The following is a 17,281-nucleotide window of genomic DNA, read 5'->3' as shown; positions in this document are numbered from 1 at the left end:
GTATCCTTCGTGCAATTAGACCTTTAGCCATCTTTCTCGTCGTTGCAATGGTGTCCCGCTCGTTTTCGATCTCTTGGGCGATTACCACGCTGCACTCTGCAGTGTTTCTTTTAACTGTGACAACGACCTTGGCCATTTTTGCACCTAAGATCCAGCACGGTAGCCAGTCCGTTGTGGTGGGGCCGCCATGTACCCTCTTGGTTGTAGCCCCCTGACAACACAGGGATCGCTCTACTGATGCCTGCGCCGTTCACTCCCCACGTATGCCAAGGAGTAGATGCCCATCTCCCTGGGGCATCAGGACTCCCGGCAATGGCCATCCTGCCAGGTGGCCTTTGCTGTGGCTGGGTGGCGCCCGTGGGGAGGGCCCTTGGTCGGAGTAGGTGGCATCAGGGCGGATGACCCGCAATGAAGCGTGGTACATCATCTCTCGCTGGCGGCCAGCCATCAGCAGTCTCTAAGCGTTCCAAAGCTCACTTTAAGGCTAATGTGTATGACCCCAAATCATTCCCCTCCCTGGCCACACAATGGGAGGAACGAAGGGCTATGAATGAGAGCGAACGATACTCGCCCCGGTATCTCGTCTGTACCAGAGCTGACGGGGAATCTTTTATGTCCGTGAAGCCTCAGTTCTTTGTAGAGCATTTAGAGGACAAGTTTGGGGAGGTGGAGGGCTTGTCCCAGATGCGGTCCGGATCGGTGTTGATAACAACGGCATCCTCCGCCCAGTCGCGGGCCTTGCTCGCTTGTACTAAGCTGGGGGATGTCTCCGTCACTATCACGCCCCATAAAAGTCTGAACATGGTCCAGGGCATTATCTTTCACAGGGATCTCCTTTTACAGTCCGACGACGAGCTGCGCGCCAACTTGGAGCGCCGAGGTGTCCATTTCGTCCGGTGCGTCCACTGGGGTCCGAGGGATCGTCAAGTTGCCACCGGTGCCTTCATCTTGGCCTTCGAGGGTGACATGTTACCTGAGAAGGTCAAGGTGATGGTGTACCGTTGTGATGTCAAGCCGTATATCCCTCCCCCGATGCGGTGCATCAAGTGTTGGAAGTTCGGCCACATGTCTTCACGCTGTGCTTCCGACCTCGTCTGTCGCGATTGCGGTCGACCTTCCCATCCTGATCATCCCTGTGCGCCGCCTCCAATCTGTGTGAACTGTGGTGCGCACCATCCGCCTTGCTCACCAGACTGTCCGATTCTGCAGAAGGAGCGGAAGATCATGGAAATAAAGACTCTCGACCGCCTGACGTACACTGAGGCGAAGCGGAAATATGATCGGCTTCATCCAGTGCGCATGACAGCTTCTTATGCCACAACTGTCACTCCTTCTACACTTCCATCCGCTCCAGTCAGCTCTCAGAGTCGAAGTCCCACACCTGCCCCCTTGATGGTGGGGGGCACTAAACCTCCTGTTGCTCCTTCTCCATCTACTTCAGGAGCAACACCCCCCCAACCATCGGGGACATCAGTCCCCCCTTCCCAGCCAGAGAAGCGTAAGACTTCTTCGGCTACTCTCGCAAGGAAGGGGTCCCTTGGGGACCTCCCTTCGCACGTTCCGACCGGTTCCAAAGCCGACGGCCGCAAGTGGCTCAAACAACCGCCAGTCCCTGGTCGTCGGGGCACACGGTCATCGTCTGTCCCTGAGACTGACCCGGTGACGCCCTCCCAGCCTGAACCACCCAAGGCGCAGCGCGAGAAGCAGAAGAAGAAGAAACTCCCCAAGCCTACCGACATTGCGGTGGCACCCATTCCACCGCTTCCTACAAGCTCTGCGTCTGAGGATGAGGTGGAGATTCTGGCGTCCGCTGAGGACATGGATCTCGCCAGTCCCTCGGATGCAGTAGATGGCTGTTGTCCAGGTGGTGACTCAGTAGCAGCAGGGGCCCTGGAGGCGTAATCTGCCTCCCCAGTCCCTTCACGCCTTTCCCATCCATGGCTAATAACATCCTCCAGTGGAACTGCAGCGGTTTCTTCCACCATCTAGCTGAGCTCCGCCACCTTATCAGCCGTCATCCTTTCCTTTGCATTGCTCTGCAGGAAACTTGGTTTCCAGCAATGCGAACCCCCGCCCTCCGTGGCTATCGGGGTTATTTTAAGAACCGGGCAGCTTATGCAAGGGTGTCTGGTGGCGTCTGCATATATGTCCTGAACTCTCTTCACAGCGAGTTTGTACCTCTACAAACAGCTTTAGAGGCTGTCGCTGTTCGGGTGTGGACGCCCCAGGCCATTACCGTCTGCAGTATTTACCTTCCACCTGATGGTGCTGTCACCCAGCATGTCCTGGCTGCTCTGATAGCCCAACTGCCGCCACCTTTTTTGCTGCTGGGCGATTTCAATGCCCACAACCCTCTATGGGGTGGGATTGTTTCCGATGACCGCGGTCGGGCCGTGGAGCATGTGTTGGCTCAGCTCGACCTTAGCCTCTTGAACACCGGTGCTCCCACGCATTTCAGTGTGGCCCATGGCTCGTTCTCGGCCATCGATCTCTCTATTTGCAGCCCTGGACTTGTCCCATCCCTCCGCTGGAGAGTGCATCCTGACCTGTGTGGTAGTGACCATTTTCCCATCTATTTGTCACTGCCCCAGTGTCACTCTTCTGGGCGCCTGCCCCGATGGGCTCTCCACAGGGCTGACTGGCCAGCTTTTACTTCCGCTGCATCCATTGAGTCTCCCCCACAGGGTGACATTGACGAGGTGGTCCGTGCTTTAACCACGTCCATCATTTCAGCGGCCGAGGCTTCCATCCCCCGTTCTTCTGGCCTCCCTCGGAGGAAGGCTGTCCCCTGGTGGTCGCCGGAGATTGCTGAGGCTATTCGCGACCGTAGGCGGGCTCTCCAGCGTCATAGGCGGCACCCATCTCTGGAGACCCTCATCGCCTTTAAGAGGCTCCGTGCCTTCGCCCGTCGTCTTATTGCACGGCGTAAGCAGGAGTGCTGGGAGAGGTACGTCTCATCCCTGGGCTCCCGTGTCTCCCCCTCTCTCGTGTGGTCCCGGATCCGGCGGATTTCTGGATACCAGACCCCTACGGGTGTCCCTGGGATCTCCCTGGCCGGCGCTGTCTGCACGGACGCTGCCGCCATTGCTGAACACCTTGCTGCGCACTTCGCTAAGAGCTCTGCGACTGCAACTTATCCCCCCGCCTTTCGATCTCTCAAGGAGCGAGCCGAGCGGACGCCGTTCTCATTCCACACGCGTCGTTCTGAAACATACAATGCACCTTTCAGCGAGAGGGAATTCCTCGCCGCCCTCGCCGATTGCCCTGATACAGCACCAGGCCCAGACTGCATCCACGCGCAGATGCTGAAGCATCTCTCCAGGGACTGCAAGAGACACATTCTCGCGATATTTAATCGCATTTGGAGCGAAGGCGTGTTCCCGTCGCAATGGCGGGAGGGTGTTATTGTCCCCATCTTGAAACCCGGTGCGGACCCACTGGCGGTGGACAGCTATCGTCCCATTACCCTCACCAACGTTTTGTGCAAATTGCTTGAACGTATGGTGGGGCGGCATTTGTGTTGGGTCCTTGAGTCGCGCGGTCTCCTCGCTCCATCCCAGGGTGGCTTCCGTCGGGGCCGGTCTGCAGTGGACAATTTGGTGCGCCTGGAATCTGCTGTCCGTACGGCCTTTGCCCAACGTCAGCATCTCGTTGCTGTATTTTTCGATCTGCGGAAGGCGTATGACACTACATGGAGGCATCACATCCTCGCCACGTTGCATGAGTGGGGTCTTCGTGGTCGGCTCCCGGCTTTCCTTCAAAGCTTTTTATTGCGCCGCTCTTTCCGGGTGCAAGTCGGTGCCACCTCTAGTTCCTCTTATATACAGGAAAATGGGGTCCCGCAGGGCTCGGTGTTGAGCGTCTCGTTATTTCTAGTGGCCATTAATGGTCTGGCTGCAGCAGTGGGGTCGTTGGTGTCTCCTTCTTTGTATGCCGACGACTTCTGCATCTCATTTAGCTCCACGACTACGGGAGTCGCCGAACGCAGGCTGCAAGTGGCCGTTCGCAAGGCAGCATCATGGGCTCTGGCTCATGGTTTTCAGTTCTCTGCTGCCAAGACTCGGGTTATGCACTTCTGCAGGCGTCGGACGGTCCACCCTCATCCTTACCTTTACCTCGACGGCCACCTGCTTGAAGTGGTGGACACTTGCTGCTTCTTGGGACTCGTGTTTGATGCCCGGCTCACATGGGTTCCTCATGTTACTCAGCTGAAGCAAAAATGCTGGCGGCACCTCAACGCCCTCCGCTGCCTTAGCCACACGTCTTGGGGTGCAGATCGCTGCACGCTGCTGCGATTGTACAGAGCCCTTGTGCAGTCCCGGCTTGATTATGGGAGCCTGGCCTATGGGTCTGCGTCACCCTCAGTGTTGAAGTTGTTAGACCCCATACACCACTGTGGGGTTCGGCTTGCCAGTGGCGCTTTTCGCACTAGCCCCGTGGATAGTCTACTGGTGGAGGCCGGGGTTCCCCCGCTGCGGATTCGCCGCCATCGTCTGCTCGCCGACTATGCTGTCCACGTCCATTGCTCGCCAGGCCATTCCAATCGTCGCCTGCTTTTCCCTGTCATGGTCCTCCATCTGCCCGACCGGCGACCTAGGTCTGGGCTTTCCGTAGCTGTCCGCATCCAGTCCCTGCTGTCAGAACTGGGGTCATTCCCTCTTCTGCCTCCCTTCCGGGTCCATACACCTACGCCTCCCTGGTGTTTGTCCCGGCCGTCTGTCTGTCTGGATTTGGCACAGGGACCTAAGGACTCGGTTCCGCCTGTGGCCCTCCGTCGCCGTTTTCTTGCGCTCCTCGCCTCATTTCCGGGCTGTGAGCCTGTCTACACTGATGGTTCCCTGGTTGATGGTCGCACTGCCTACGCCTTTGCTCACTCTGCCCATGTTGAGCAAAGCTCCTTGCCGGCTGGCTGCAGTATTTTTACTGCAGAGCTGGTGGCCATCTTGCGCGCTCTTGAGCATATGCGTTTCTGCTCAGGTAGGTCCATCGTCATCTGCAGTGACTCCCTGAGCAGCCTTCAGGCCATCGACCGCTGCTATCCCTCTTCTCCTCTGGTGTCCTCTATTCAGGAGTCTGTTTCCGCCATTGCCCGTTCTGGTCGTTCGGTGGTCCTGGTTTGGATGCCCGGTCATGTTGGCATCCCAGGGAACGAACGTGTAGACAGGCTGGCCAAAGGGGCGATCGACGCCCCGGCTTTGGAGATCGGCCTCACAGCTCGCGACCTGCAGCTGGTGTTGCGCCGTAAGGTGCTTGGGATGTGGGCTGATGAGTGGCGTGGCCTGACATCCCCGAATAAGCTGCGGGCTGTTAAGGAGACGACCGATGTGTGGCGGTCCTCCTTGCGGATTTCTCGTAAGGAGTCTGTTGTCCTGTGCCGGCTGCGCATTGGGCACACATGGATGACGCACGGCCACCTATTGCGACGTGAGGGCCCACCTTTATGTCGCTGCGGCTCCATTTTGACAGTGGTCCACATTTTATTAGACTGTCCACTTTTAGTTGTGCTCAGGCAGTCGTTTCCACTGCCTGACTCGCTCCCTGCCCTTTTAACAGATGACTCTGCTATGGCTGACTTCGTTTTATGTTTTATTCGGGCAGGGGGTTTTTATCATTTAATCTGAGTGTTTCTGTTTTATTTGATTGTTTTGTGTTGCTTCTGGCCTTTGGCCTCCGGTTTTAAACTCAGTTTTTAATGTGTTTTCGGTGGTTGGCTCTTCCTTTTTTTGTTCCTATGGTCGGCCAACCACTGTCGCACTCCATGTGGTTTTATTTTGTTTTGTCTGGTCCTTGTCTACGTTTCTTTTGTTCTGTGTCGTCTGTCTCCTATTCTGTTGAACATATTTTATTCTCTGTGGGTCTTTTTAGTATTTTGGAAAAAGGGACCGATGACCTCTGCAGTTTGGTCCCTTTCATCCCTCAACCAACCAACCAACCATCTTTGGCAGAATGAACATGTAGCTACAGCCAAAATGTAGCCGATGATGAAGCCACAGGCTTTGAAATGCATAATGCAATAAATAATATATTAAAATGACTGAAGGAGGCTTTCTTAACTGAAATATTCATACAAACAACAGCCAAAGCGTAAGCATCAACAATGAAAAATTTAAATGACTGTTGACGTAAATCTACCAGCTGCTGTATAGGTTTAATACATCACAATACTTTTTGTGTTAGTGCACATTTAGTGATGGCTGCTTACCATATTATCAACTGTGAGTGACATTTGAGGAAATACGGCTAATATTATAGAAGGAACACTGTCAGTGTTGCTTATTTTTCTATCAGTTTTTCTGTAGTGTGTCAAAAGCAGAAAATGAGTCTCCTAATGGTATCTGCCAGTGTCTTAAGCTGTTGAGACTGTGCAATCAAAAGATGTTGTGTCAGACAGAGAGAGCTAACTATCGCGCATGTGTCCGCATGCATGCACGCATTTGCGTATTTGTTTGTGTGTGTCATAAATCTGGAGGCTCTGCGCAAGGGGAGACATTTACCAGAGATAACCCAGGGTATCGCATCCATCCATCTAACCAAGGAGTTCAGAGTGCTGTCTTCCACTGAAACTGAAACTGTTGGCGCAGGATCCAAAGAAATGCCCCCACCCCTCTCCCTCCAGGCAAGACTATCGTAATCCTTGTGACCAAATGACAAAGCATTCAAAACAAAGTGTTAGAGATTGACACAGTCATAAAAGGCAATGGAGGTCACTTTATTACTAGGTACAGAAAGATTGCTTAACTCAGAAATAGACATCACTGACATTTTTGGCCAATAAAAAGGATAGGCTCATGAAAATGGAGGTTGTGTATATGCCACAGTGGACACAAAACTCAAATACACCATGGTAGTAATAGACGGTACATGTGAGAGTGTTTCTGCAAGACTCAGTATCAAGGGTGGGCATAAACATATCATTGGATCATTGTATTGACGCCAGACTCAACCCCAGATGTGACTTGAAACTTCAGAGAAAACCTCATTTCACTATTATTTATGTTCACCTTTCACACTTTCATCATTGGAGGAGACTTTGAACATCCTAAAATCAATTGGGATGATTATAGTTTTTTAAGTGGTGACTGTGGCATGATATCTTGTGAAACAATACTAAATAGCTTCTCAGAAAACTTAACAGAGCAGATAATTTGAAATTCCACACATCATGGAAATAAGTTGGATCTCTTTAAGGATATCCTCATCAAATCTGGTATCAGTGACCCCTGAGGCAGTTGTACCAATAATGATTACCAAAGCACAAAGTGCAACTAAAATAGTTGAAAAGTCCAGTAAGCTAGATACAGACAGTGGTGCACATCTCAAACTGGAACACAACATGTAGCTCTGGGAAGGAACATCTAGAGGAACTATAACTGTTGACGGTACACAGAACAGATGTGTACATTGTTGAACATCATGTGATGGGAGGTGGGCTTTGGCATGTAGTCTCTGTAAAGAAACAGCAGCTGCTGTACTACTGGTGTAAAGCAAAGCATAGATCTATAGATAGAAAAATTTTAATTGAAATACACTGGCAATGCTTGAATTCTTAAATTACCATAGCAGAACCTTATCAAAATACCCCAACAAAATTCTGGTCACATCTATGCATTTTAGTGGCACTGAAGTTAGTATCTAGCCATTCATAGATCAAACAGAAACTGAAAGTGAGAGTTGAAAAGCAAAAGCAGGAATGCTGAAGACTATTGCCAAATCTTCCTTTACACAGAAAGTTACAGAAGTACTATCCCACTTTAAATTTCCACCCCTGCAAAGATAAATGATACATATATTAGTGAATATTCCACTGAGAATATCTGGAATGGTCAAAATTGGACAATACTGCAGTCTGATTGAATCCCAATTAGATTCTATACAGCATTTAAGACTGCATTTGCCCTTCTTTTAACCATAATTTAAGATTGCTTGAACAAAAAACTATGCTTGTTGGTTGGAAGAAAGCACAGTTCATCGCCATCTAAAAGAAGGATGGCAGAAATGGTCCACAAAACTGCCATCCAATATATCTGTCACCTAAGATGTGCTATATGTCACAAGCTGCACAAATATTCAGTCAGATCTTGAGAAGGCATCAAACCAGTGCAAATATTGACAACTAGCTTTAAATGTTCAGAACTGTAAATTGTGCACTTAAAAAAATGCAAAAATGTGCTATCTAATGGCTACAATGTCAGTGAGTCACAATTTAAAACACTCAATTTGCAGAAACACCAGCATGTAACATATTGTGAATACACACATTGAAACAATTATACAGATTCACTCATAGGTAAAGAAGCTGGCAGACTTAGGTCCATTCATAGAATACTTAGAAAATGCAGCTAGTCAACAAAGGATATTGCTTACAAAACACTTCTGCAAACTATCCAAGAATAGTGCTTAAGTGTGTTGGGCCCGTACCTGGTAACTGTAACAGAGGATTTTGAGTGTGTACAAAGAAGGGTGGCAAGGTTGTATGACTCACATAAGTATGTCCAAAAATGTTGAAAAACCTGAAGTGGCAGATGCATGAAGGTACCAATTAACCCTGAAAGTCCTAAGATTAGCTTAATTACAATGTGCATGAAGGTCTTTCAGCAATCATTCTTCATGTACTCTATATGCAAATGGTATGAGATAACACCCTAACAAATGCTACAACTGGAAGTACCTTCTGCAGTGTTCTACACAGTGGTTTACAGAATATGGATGTAGATGTTAGATGCTGTTGCAATGACTGAACCTTGCATTAGCTCCACTTCTGCATTATTCAAGTTAACAATGCTTACCTGGAATTTTGCACTCATAATTTCTTCAGGCATGTGGACAGTCATTCTTTTTATATATAATGGTCTCTTAAGTCTTGTATCTTGCCTACTCATCAAATATGGGGTGCCTAGGAAACCTGCTTTATCTGATTGCTACACAACAATTCAAACAAATCATATTAATGAAGTTTATTACAAAAGGAAATGATAATTCTTAACTTTGTGAACTACAGATGTGTTGCAAGCAAAGGGCGACAGACAAAATAGAACTTGACTTTACACCGGAACAAGTCAAACAAATCTCCACATGATGGCAGTCATGTTAAGAACTAACCATCTCTAATGTGCTTCAGCACCCTCATGGTGATAGAAAGAGTTTATCCTCTTCCCACATGGATGTGCTTGCATTAATGAAATGTATGTCACATCACAACGGCATAGCTCTGTTGCTGCTCAGTTTTCCAATTACCTTAGTGACACTAATTCATCTTTGAGGCTGACCATTAGAACTTCCATTGTACAAAAAATCTTTGTGGCCTAGCCAAAGCTATCATTTTGTTGTGTGTATCTGCATGTGGTTATGTGATTAAATGGTGGGCATAGAAAGTAGCAGGGAATTTAACCATGGCATATCTTTGTTATGTCTCTCTTCATCTCTCATCATTATTATTTTGGCCGTGTCTTCATCTTGACCTATTATAAAGTCCATCATGTCTTCACATGTGTGCACTTTGTTTCCATTCAGCTTCTAATCATACACTTTCACTGCTGCCAGCTTTCCACATTGATCATATGAAACCACAACAAAGGAATCTGAGGCCACCTTCATCATAGAGAAACATTTTTTCCATGGTAATTAACAGTACTGAAGAGGCCTTCAGAAATGTAATCAGTGGCATTTACAGTGATTATTGTTTCTCATAGTAGTAGCCCTTCCAATCTGTCTGGTTTCATCCTCAAAGTCTGCACTCTTGGTGTTGGTTTCCATCTTTGAAATTCTGTATGAAGTGCCTTTCCATTGCATGTACCAAGCATTGCATTGTTGATGTTTAGGAATCTCTCTGTCGCACATTCCTGCCTGTCCTTGTGTGGTGACTGATAGTTCCTGCATAACCTTAAAAAAAGTGATGGTCTGGACTATTAGTAATAGGAGGCCTGTGTAGCTCTTCTAAAAACTTAATTGCTGTCCTTATTACACTACTGGCCATTAAAATTGCTACACCAAGAAGAAATGCAGATGATAAATGGGTATTCATTGGACAAATACATTATACTAGAACTGACATGTGATTACATTTTCATGCAATTTGGGTGCATAGATCCTGAGAAATCAGTACCCAGAACAACCACCTCTGGCCGTAATAATGGCCTTGATACGCCTGGGCATTGAGTCAAACAGAGCTTGGACGGCGTGTACGGCGTGTACAGGTACAGCTGCCCATGCAGCTTCTGTACGATACCTCAGTTTGTCAAGAGTAGTGACTGGCATATTGTGACGAGCCAGTTGCTCGGCCACCATTGACCAGACGTTTTCAATTGGTGAGAGATCTGGAGAATGTGCTGGTCAGGGCAGCAGTCAAACATTTTCTGTATCCAGAAAGGCCCGTACAGGACCTGCAACATGCAGTTGTGCATTATCCTGCTGAAATGTAGGTTTTCTCAGGGATCGAATGGAGGGTAGAGCCACGGGTCATAAGACATCTGAAATGTAACGTCCACTGTTCAAAGTGCCGTCAATGCGAACAAGAGGTGACCGAGACGTGTAACCAATGGCACCCCATACCATCACGCCGGGTGATACGCCAGTATGGCGATGACGAATACACACTTCCAATGCGCATTCACTGCGATGTCGCCAAACACAGATGCAACCATCATTATGCTGTAAACAGAACCTGGATTCATCCCAAAAAATGACGTTTTTCCATTCGTGCACCCAGGTTTGTTGTTGAGTACACCATCGCAGGCGCTCCTCTCTGTGATGAAGCGTCAAGGGTAACCGCAGGTACGGTCTCCGAGCTGATAGGCCATGCTACTACAAACGTCATCGAACTGTAGTGCAGATGGTTGTTGTGTTGCAAATGTCCCCATCTGTTGACTCTGGGATTGAGACATGGCTGCACGATCTGTTACAGCCATGCAGATAAGATGCCTGTCATCTTGACTGCTAGTGATACGAGGCCATTGGGATCTAGCACGGCGTTCCAAATTACCCTCTTGAACCCACAGATTCCATATTCTGCTAACAATAATTGGATCTCGACCAACGCAAGCAGCAATGCCGCGATACGATAAACCGCAATCGCAATAGGCTACATGATGGTACGCGTTTCTCCTCCTTACACGAGGCATCACAACAACGTTTCACCAGGCAACGCCGCTCAACTGCTGTTTGTGTATGAGAAATTGGTTGAAAACTTTCCTCATGTCAACACGTTGTAGGTGTTGCCACCAGTGCCAACCTTGTGTGAATGCTCTGAAAAGCTAATCATTTGCATATCACAGCATCTTCTTCCTGTCAGTTAAATTTTGCATCTGTAGCACATCATCTTCATGGTGTAGCAATTTTAATGGCCAGTAGTGTACTTCATCGGATATATCACAACATTCCAATCTACCAGTAATTGCACACTCAACCTTACAATATAAGCCATTAGAAAATACACCTAATGCACCTTGTCTAACAACAAATAACAATGCTTCCCTGTGTGAACTGCTTACACTGTGTCTATAGGCATTGGTATTCATTTTTTCAATGCTTGACGGATTCTCCATTCTCTATTCATATGCTGTGGAGTTGCTTACTGGAAAATAATACAGTGCTTTTCCTCTTGTACTACTTCAAAAGTGAGTGTTCAGATTCATTTTATATATTTTTTGAGATTGCACGATACCATAAGTAACTAAATTTTATTCCTCAAGTTAAATATTGTCACATAATTTTTTTTTAAAAAAGTCACTCCAGTACCCAGAAGTTGCTACATTCTTCAATTTCTTGAAAAAACATAATGTGAAAAATTTGAACTGCAGGTACTAGTGGCAAGTTTGTAATTACTCACAAATCTATCTCATTTTCACTGACCCAGGTTCAGCCTGAATCTATCAGATGTTGACTTTTACATTTAACTTCTGTGTGACAGTCTGTAAATGAACTGTGAAGCTGACTGCTCTGTGGTTTCTCTTTTTATAGGTTGACTTGCCAGTCTCTCCACTTGAAGATACTCTTCAGCTAGTGCAGATAAGCTTGGAGAGGCACACACAGAATAAAACCTCTGAAGGTGTGACCACATCTGACATACACACTACTACTGATAAGTTAGTGAGCACTACAGCAAGCAAAGAAGAAAAAGAAGACAAAAGTAAAATATACTCCACCATAAGTAAAACGGCTTTGAATATTGTACCTACTTGCCCAGTAGCAGATTTTCAGCAGTTGTTGCTTGATAAATGTAAAAACGTACCTTTTGATAAATCGGACTCTGAGAAGAATTGTCAAAGAACACTGTTAGAAGAGTGTCTAAATGCATTTTGCCACCCAACAGTCATCGCAGCAGTCAGAGATGTACTTCTGAAAACAGATAAACAGACAAATTTAAGATGACAGGAACTGACCTTCTCATTAATATTTTTGTACAGGGCAACACAGTCAACCATTTCCAAAACCCATTCGCAGCATATTTTATTTCCTCTTTTTTTCTGGTCCATGTAAGAGTTTCCTGCAGTTAAATTTGTTATTTGGTGTTCCATTAATTGCAATGAATTATGTAATTGTGTAAAGAATGTTTTGTTAAATAATATGTACACTCAATAGAAACTTTAAAATGCTTAGACAGATAAGTGAAGATGCAATTCTAACACTTCAAATTAGTTGTTAATTAGCCTGTGTCTGTCAGAAAAATGAGCAATGATTTCAGTGTGATATCCATTGTATAACTGTTTTGTTGTTTCTTTCTTCCTTTTTTTTAAGTACATGTGTTTTGCATATTTTTATAATAAATTGTAGGATTTTACAAGCCTTATGGTAATTCCACATCCACGTACATACTCAACAAACCATTGTGAAAGACATAGCAGAGTGTTCTCAGCATGATACCACATGTCAGGGTTCCTTCCCATTCCTATCACATATGAAGTGAGGGAGAAACCAATGCATAAATGCCTCTGTGTATGCTGTAATTTTTCTAATTGTCTCTTCAAGATTTGTGTGTGACTGTTAAGTTGGAGGCTGAAGAATATATCTAGATTATTCACTTAATATGATACTTGAAATTTTGTAAGTAGACATTCATGGGATGATTTTCATCTGTCTTCTAGAGTGTACCAACTCAGCTGTTTCAACACTTTTGTGACACTCCCCCTTTAGTAAAACAAACATGTAACCATTTTTGCTACCCTTACTTTGCATATGTTCAATATCCCTTTTAGTCCTACTTGTTATGTGTCCCACACACTTGAGCAGTATTCTAAAAGGGGCTACTCAAGTGATTTTTAAGCAGTCTTGTATCTAGGCTGACTGGGTTTTCTTCCTAGTTTCCTGCCATTGAACCAAAGCCAGCCACCTGCTTGCCTACAAATGAGTATATTTGATCATTTCTTTTCATGTCTGTACACATTGTTTATAGCCAGTTATTTGTATCTGTTGACTGGTTCTAATTGAGACCCATTAATATTGTAGCCATAGTGTTCTGCATTTTTTCATTTTGTGAACTGCATGTTTCTGTGCATGTAAAGCAAGTTGCTTATCTCTGCACTAATTTGAAATGGTATCAAAATCTGATTGAATATTTTTGCAACATTAGGAAAAGGATAGATTGCTTCTCGCTATGAAGATGACCTGTTGAGTTGCAGACAGACACAACAAAAAGACTGTTACACATTATAACTTTTGGCCAAAGCCTTCTCCAGCATAGCAAATGCCCATGCATTCACACACACACACGACCACCATCATCTTCAATTCTGACAGGAATGCAACTGTCATGTGAATAGCAATCTGGAGTCAGGTGGAGAAGAGGGAGGGATAGTAGGGAACAGATAGGGTGAGAGATGACAGCTGCCTTGCGAGACATGCAGGGACTAGAGACTGCCAGGTGCAGCAGTGGGTGGTGGTGTGTTGGGGGAAAAAACAGGGAGCAGAAAAGGAAAGGAGAAGGGAAGGGGAAAGGATGGGCAGGTACATTTGCAGACAGCAGCTCACAAAGAGGGTGGAGGATTGTGAAAAGGGAGGAGGTGATAGAATGAGGGGGTGGAAGCTGTTGGGTGGAAGCTATACGGACAACAGGTTATTGTAGATTGAGGGTCAGATAATTTTGGGTGTGGAGAATGTGTTGTAAGGTTAACTCTCAGTTCAGAAAAGCAAGCAGTGGAAGGGAGGATTGAGATGACCCAAGCTGTGAAGCAGCCATTGGAATCAAGCTTGTTAAGGTCAGCTGCATGTTGTGCCACAGGATCGTCTACTTTGCTGGCCATAGTGTAGCAGAGGCCACTCATCCTGGTGGACAGCTGATTGATAATCATTACCAATATAAATAGCTGTGCAGTGATTGCAGAAGAACTGGTGTAAGAGATGGTTGGTTTCACATGTGGCCTGACCTATGATGGGGTAGGATAAGCCTGTGACTGGACTAGATTAGGAAGTGCTGGGTGGATGGATTGGGCAGGTCTTGCACCTGCACCTTCCTCAGGGATATGATCGCTGTGGTAAGGGTTTGGGATTGGGATAGGCCTAGGGATGGATTACGATGTTATGGACGTTATATGGAGAGGTGGAAAGGATCTTGGGTAGAATGTCCCTCATTTGAGGGCATGATGATAGATAATCAAAGCCCTGACATAGGATGTGGTCTATTTGTTCCAGTCCAGGGAGATACTGGGTGACAGAGGGGCACTTTTTTGCAGCCAAGTCTTGTGGGTGGTTGGAGGGTTGGGAGCATGTGTGCCACCTTCTGCCAGTGTACCCACCCATCCTTTCCCCTTCCCTGCTCCTCTCCTTTTCTGCTTCCAGTTTCCCCCCCACACCTCAACTCCCAATGCTGCGCCTGAAAGTCTCTAGTACCTGCATATTCCGGCAGACAACTATCTTCTCTTCCCCCCACACCACCCCCACCTGTACCCTGCTATCACTCCCACTTCCCAATCCCACTTCAGACTGCTATTCACGTAATACTCACGTTCCGCTCAGAGTCGCTGGTGGTAGCGGTCATAAATATATATACAGGGTGGTCCATTGATCATGACCGAGCCAAATATCACACGAAATAAGTGTCAAACGAAAAAACTACAAAGAACGAAGCTTGTCTAGCTTGAAGGGGGAAACCAGATGGGGCTATGGTTGGCCCACTAGATGGCGCTGCCGTAGGTCAAACAGATGTCTACTGGTTGTTTTTGTTAATAGGTACCCCCATTTTTTATTACATATTCATGTAGTATGTAAAGAAATGTGAATGTTTTAGTTGGGCCACTTTTTGGCTTTGTGATAGATGGCACTGTAATAGTCACAAACATGGCTTACAATTTTAGATGAACAGTTGGTAACAGGTAGGTTTTTTAAATTAAAATACGGAACGTAGGTATGTTTAAACATTTTATTTCGGCTGTTCCAATGTGATACATGTACCTTTGTGAACCTATCATTTCTGAGAATGCATGCTGTTACAGCGTGATTACCTGTAAATACCACATTAATGCAATAAATGCTCAAAATGATGTCCCTCAAAATCAATGCATTTGGCAATTCCTCTCAACAGGGAGTAGTTCACCTTCCGTAATGTTTCCACATGCATTGACAATGCACTTATGCATGTTGTTGGGCAATGTCAGTGACTCACGAAAGCAAATATCCTTCAACTTTCCCCACAGAAAGAAATCCTGGGACGTCAGATCCGGTGAACGTGCGGGCCATGGTATAGTGCTTCGATGACCAATCCACCTGTCATGAAATATGCTATTCAATACCGCTTCAACCAAATGCGAGCTATGTGCTAGACATCCATCATGGAAGTACATCGCCATTCTGTCATGCAGTGAAACAACTTGTAGTAACATCAGTAGAACATTATGTAGGAACTCAGCATACATTGCACCATTTAGAATGCCATCAATAAAATGGGGACCAATTATCCTTCCTCCCATAATGCTGTACCATACATTAAACCGCCAAGGTTGCTGATGTTCCACTTGTCGCAGCCATCGTGGATTTTCCATTGCCCAATAGTGCATATTAGGCTGGTTTACGTTACCGCTGTTGGCAAATGACACATCGTCACTAAATAGAACGCATGCAAAATATCTGTCATTGTCCCATAATTTCTCTTGTGTCCAGTGGCAGAACTGTACACGATGTTCAAAATTGTCACCATGCAATTCCTGGTGCATATAAATATGGTACAGGTGCAATCGATGTTGTAGCATTCTCAACACCAACGTTTTTGAGATTCCCGATTTTTGCGCAATTTGTCTGATACTGATGTGTGGATTAACCACGACAGCAGCTAAAACACCTACTTGGGCATCATCATTTGTTGCAGGTCGTGGTTGACATTTCACATGTGGCTGAAACTTCCTGTTTCCTTAAACAACGTGACTATTCAGTGAACGGGCCGGACACTTGGATGAAGTCGTCCAGGATACCGAGCAGCATACATAGCACACACCTGTTGGGCATTTTGATCATAATAGCCATACATCAACACAATATCGACCTTTTCCGCAGTTGGTAAATGGTCCATCTTACCATGGGTAATGTATCACGAAGCAAATACGGTCCGCACTGGCAGAAAGTTATGTGATACCATGTACTTATACGTTTATGACTATTACAGCACCATCTATCACAAAGTGAAGAAAGTGGTCCAAATGAAACATTCATATTTCTTTACTTACTACACGAATATGTAATAAAAATGGGGTCCCTATTTTAAAAAATGCAGTTGACATCCGTTTCGCCTATGGCAGCACCATTTAGGCTCCCCTTTCAAGCTAGACGAGTTTCATTCGCTGAAGTTTTTTTGTTTGATGCTTATTTCATGAGATATTTGGCCCGGTCACTATCAGTGGACCAACCTATATATATAATAGAGGGAAACATTCCATGTGGGAAAAATATATATAAAAAAACAAAGATGCTTTAACTTACCAAATGAGAAAGTGCTGGTATGTTGATGGACACAATAAAATAAAAAACACACACACAAATATTCAAGCTTTCGCAACCCATGGTTGCTTCATCAGGAAAGAGGGAAGGAGAGGGAAAGACGAAAGGATGTGGGTTTTAAGGGAGAGGGTAAGGAGTCGTTCCAATCCCGGGAGCGGAAAGACTTACCTTAGGGGGGAAAAAGGACAGGTATACACTCGCGCACGCACACACACACACACACACACACCCATCCACACATACACAGACACAGGCAGACATGTGTAAATGCAAAGAGGTTGGGCAGAGGTGTCAGTCGAGGCGGAAGTACAGAGGCAAAGATGTTGTTGAATGACAGGTGAGGTACGAGGGGCGGCAACTTGAA

At 46.1% G+C, this 17,281-nt stretch overlaps 1 protein-coding gene across 2 annotated transcripts in view; it reads left to right on the top strand.

Annotated features, from left to right (window-relative positions):
* The window catches only part of LOC124619623 (HSPB1-associated protein 1), a 111,030-nt gene extending 98,357 nt beyond the window's left edge, over positions 1 to 12,673 (top strand). For both annotated transcript variants that reach the window (XM_047146131.1, XM_047146132.1), the window contains exon 7: positions 11,956 to 12,673. In XM_047146131.1, coding sequence (XP_047002087.1) covers positions 11,956 to 12,366 — 411 coding nt within the window. In that variant the 3' untranslated portion in view covers positions 12,367 to 12,673. The remainder of the gene's footprint in view (positions 1 to 11,955) is intronic.
* Positions 12,674 to 17,281: the final 4,608 nt, after the last annotated feature.

This window comes from Schistocerca americana, chromosome 6 (assembly GCF_021461395.2).
Source record: "Schistocerca americana isolate TAMUIC-IGC-003095 chromosome 6, iqSchAmer2.1, whole genome shotgun sequence".
In the NCBI taxonomy this organism is placed as follows: domain Eukaryota; kingdom Metazoa; phylum Arthropoda; class Insecta; order Orthoptera; family Acrididae; genus Schistocerca; species Schistocerca americana.
The sequence above is the reverse complement of the archived record's forward strand: the minus strand, read 5'-3'. Positions and strand labels throughout refer to the sequence as shown.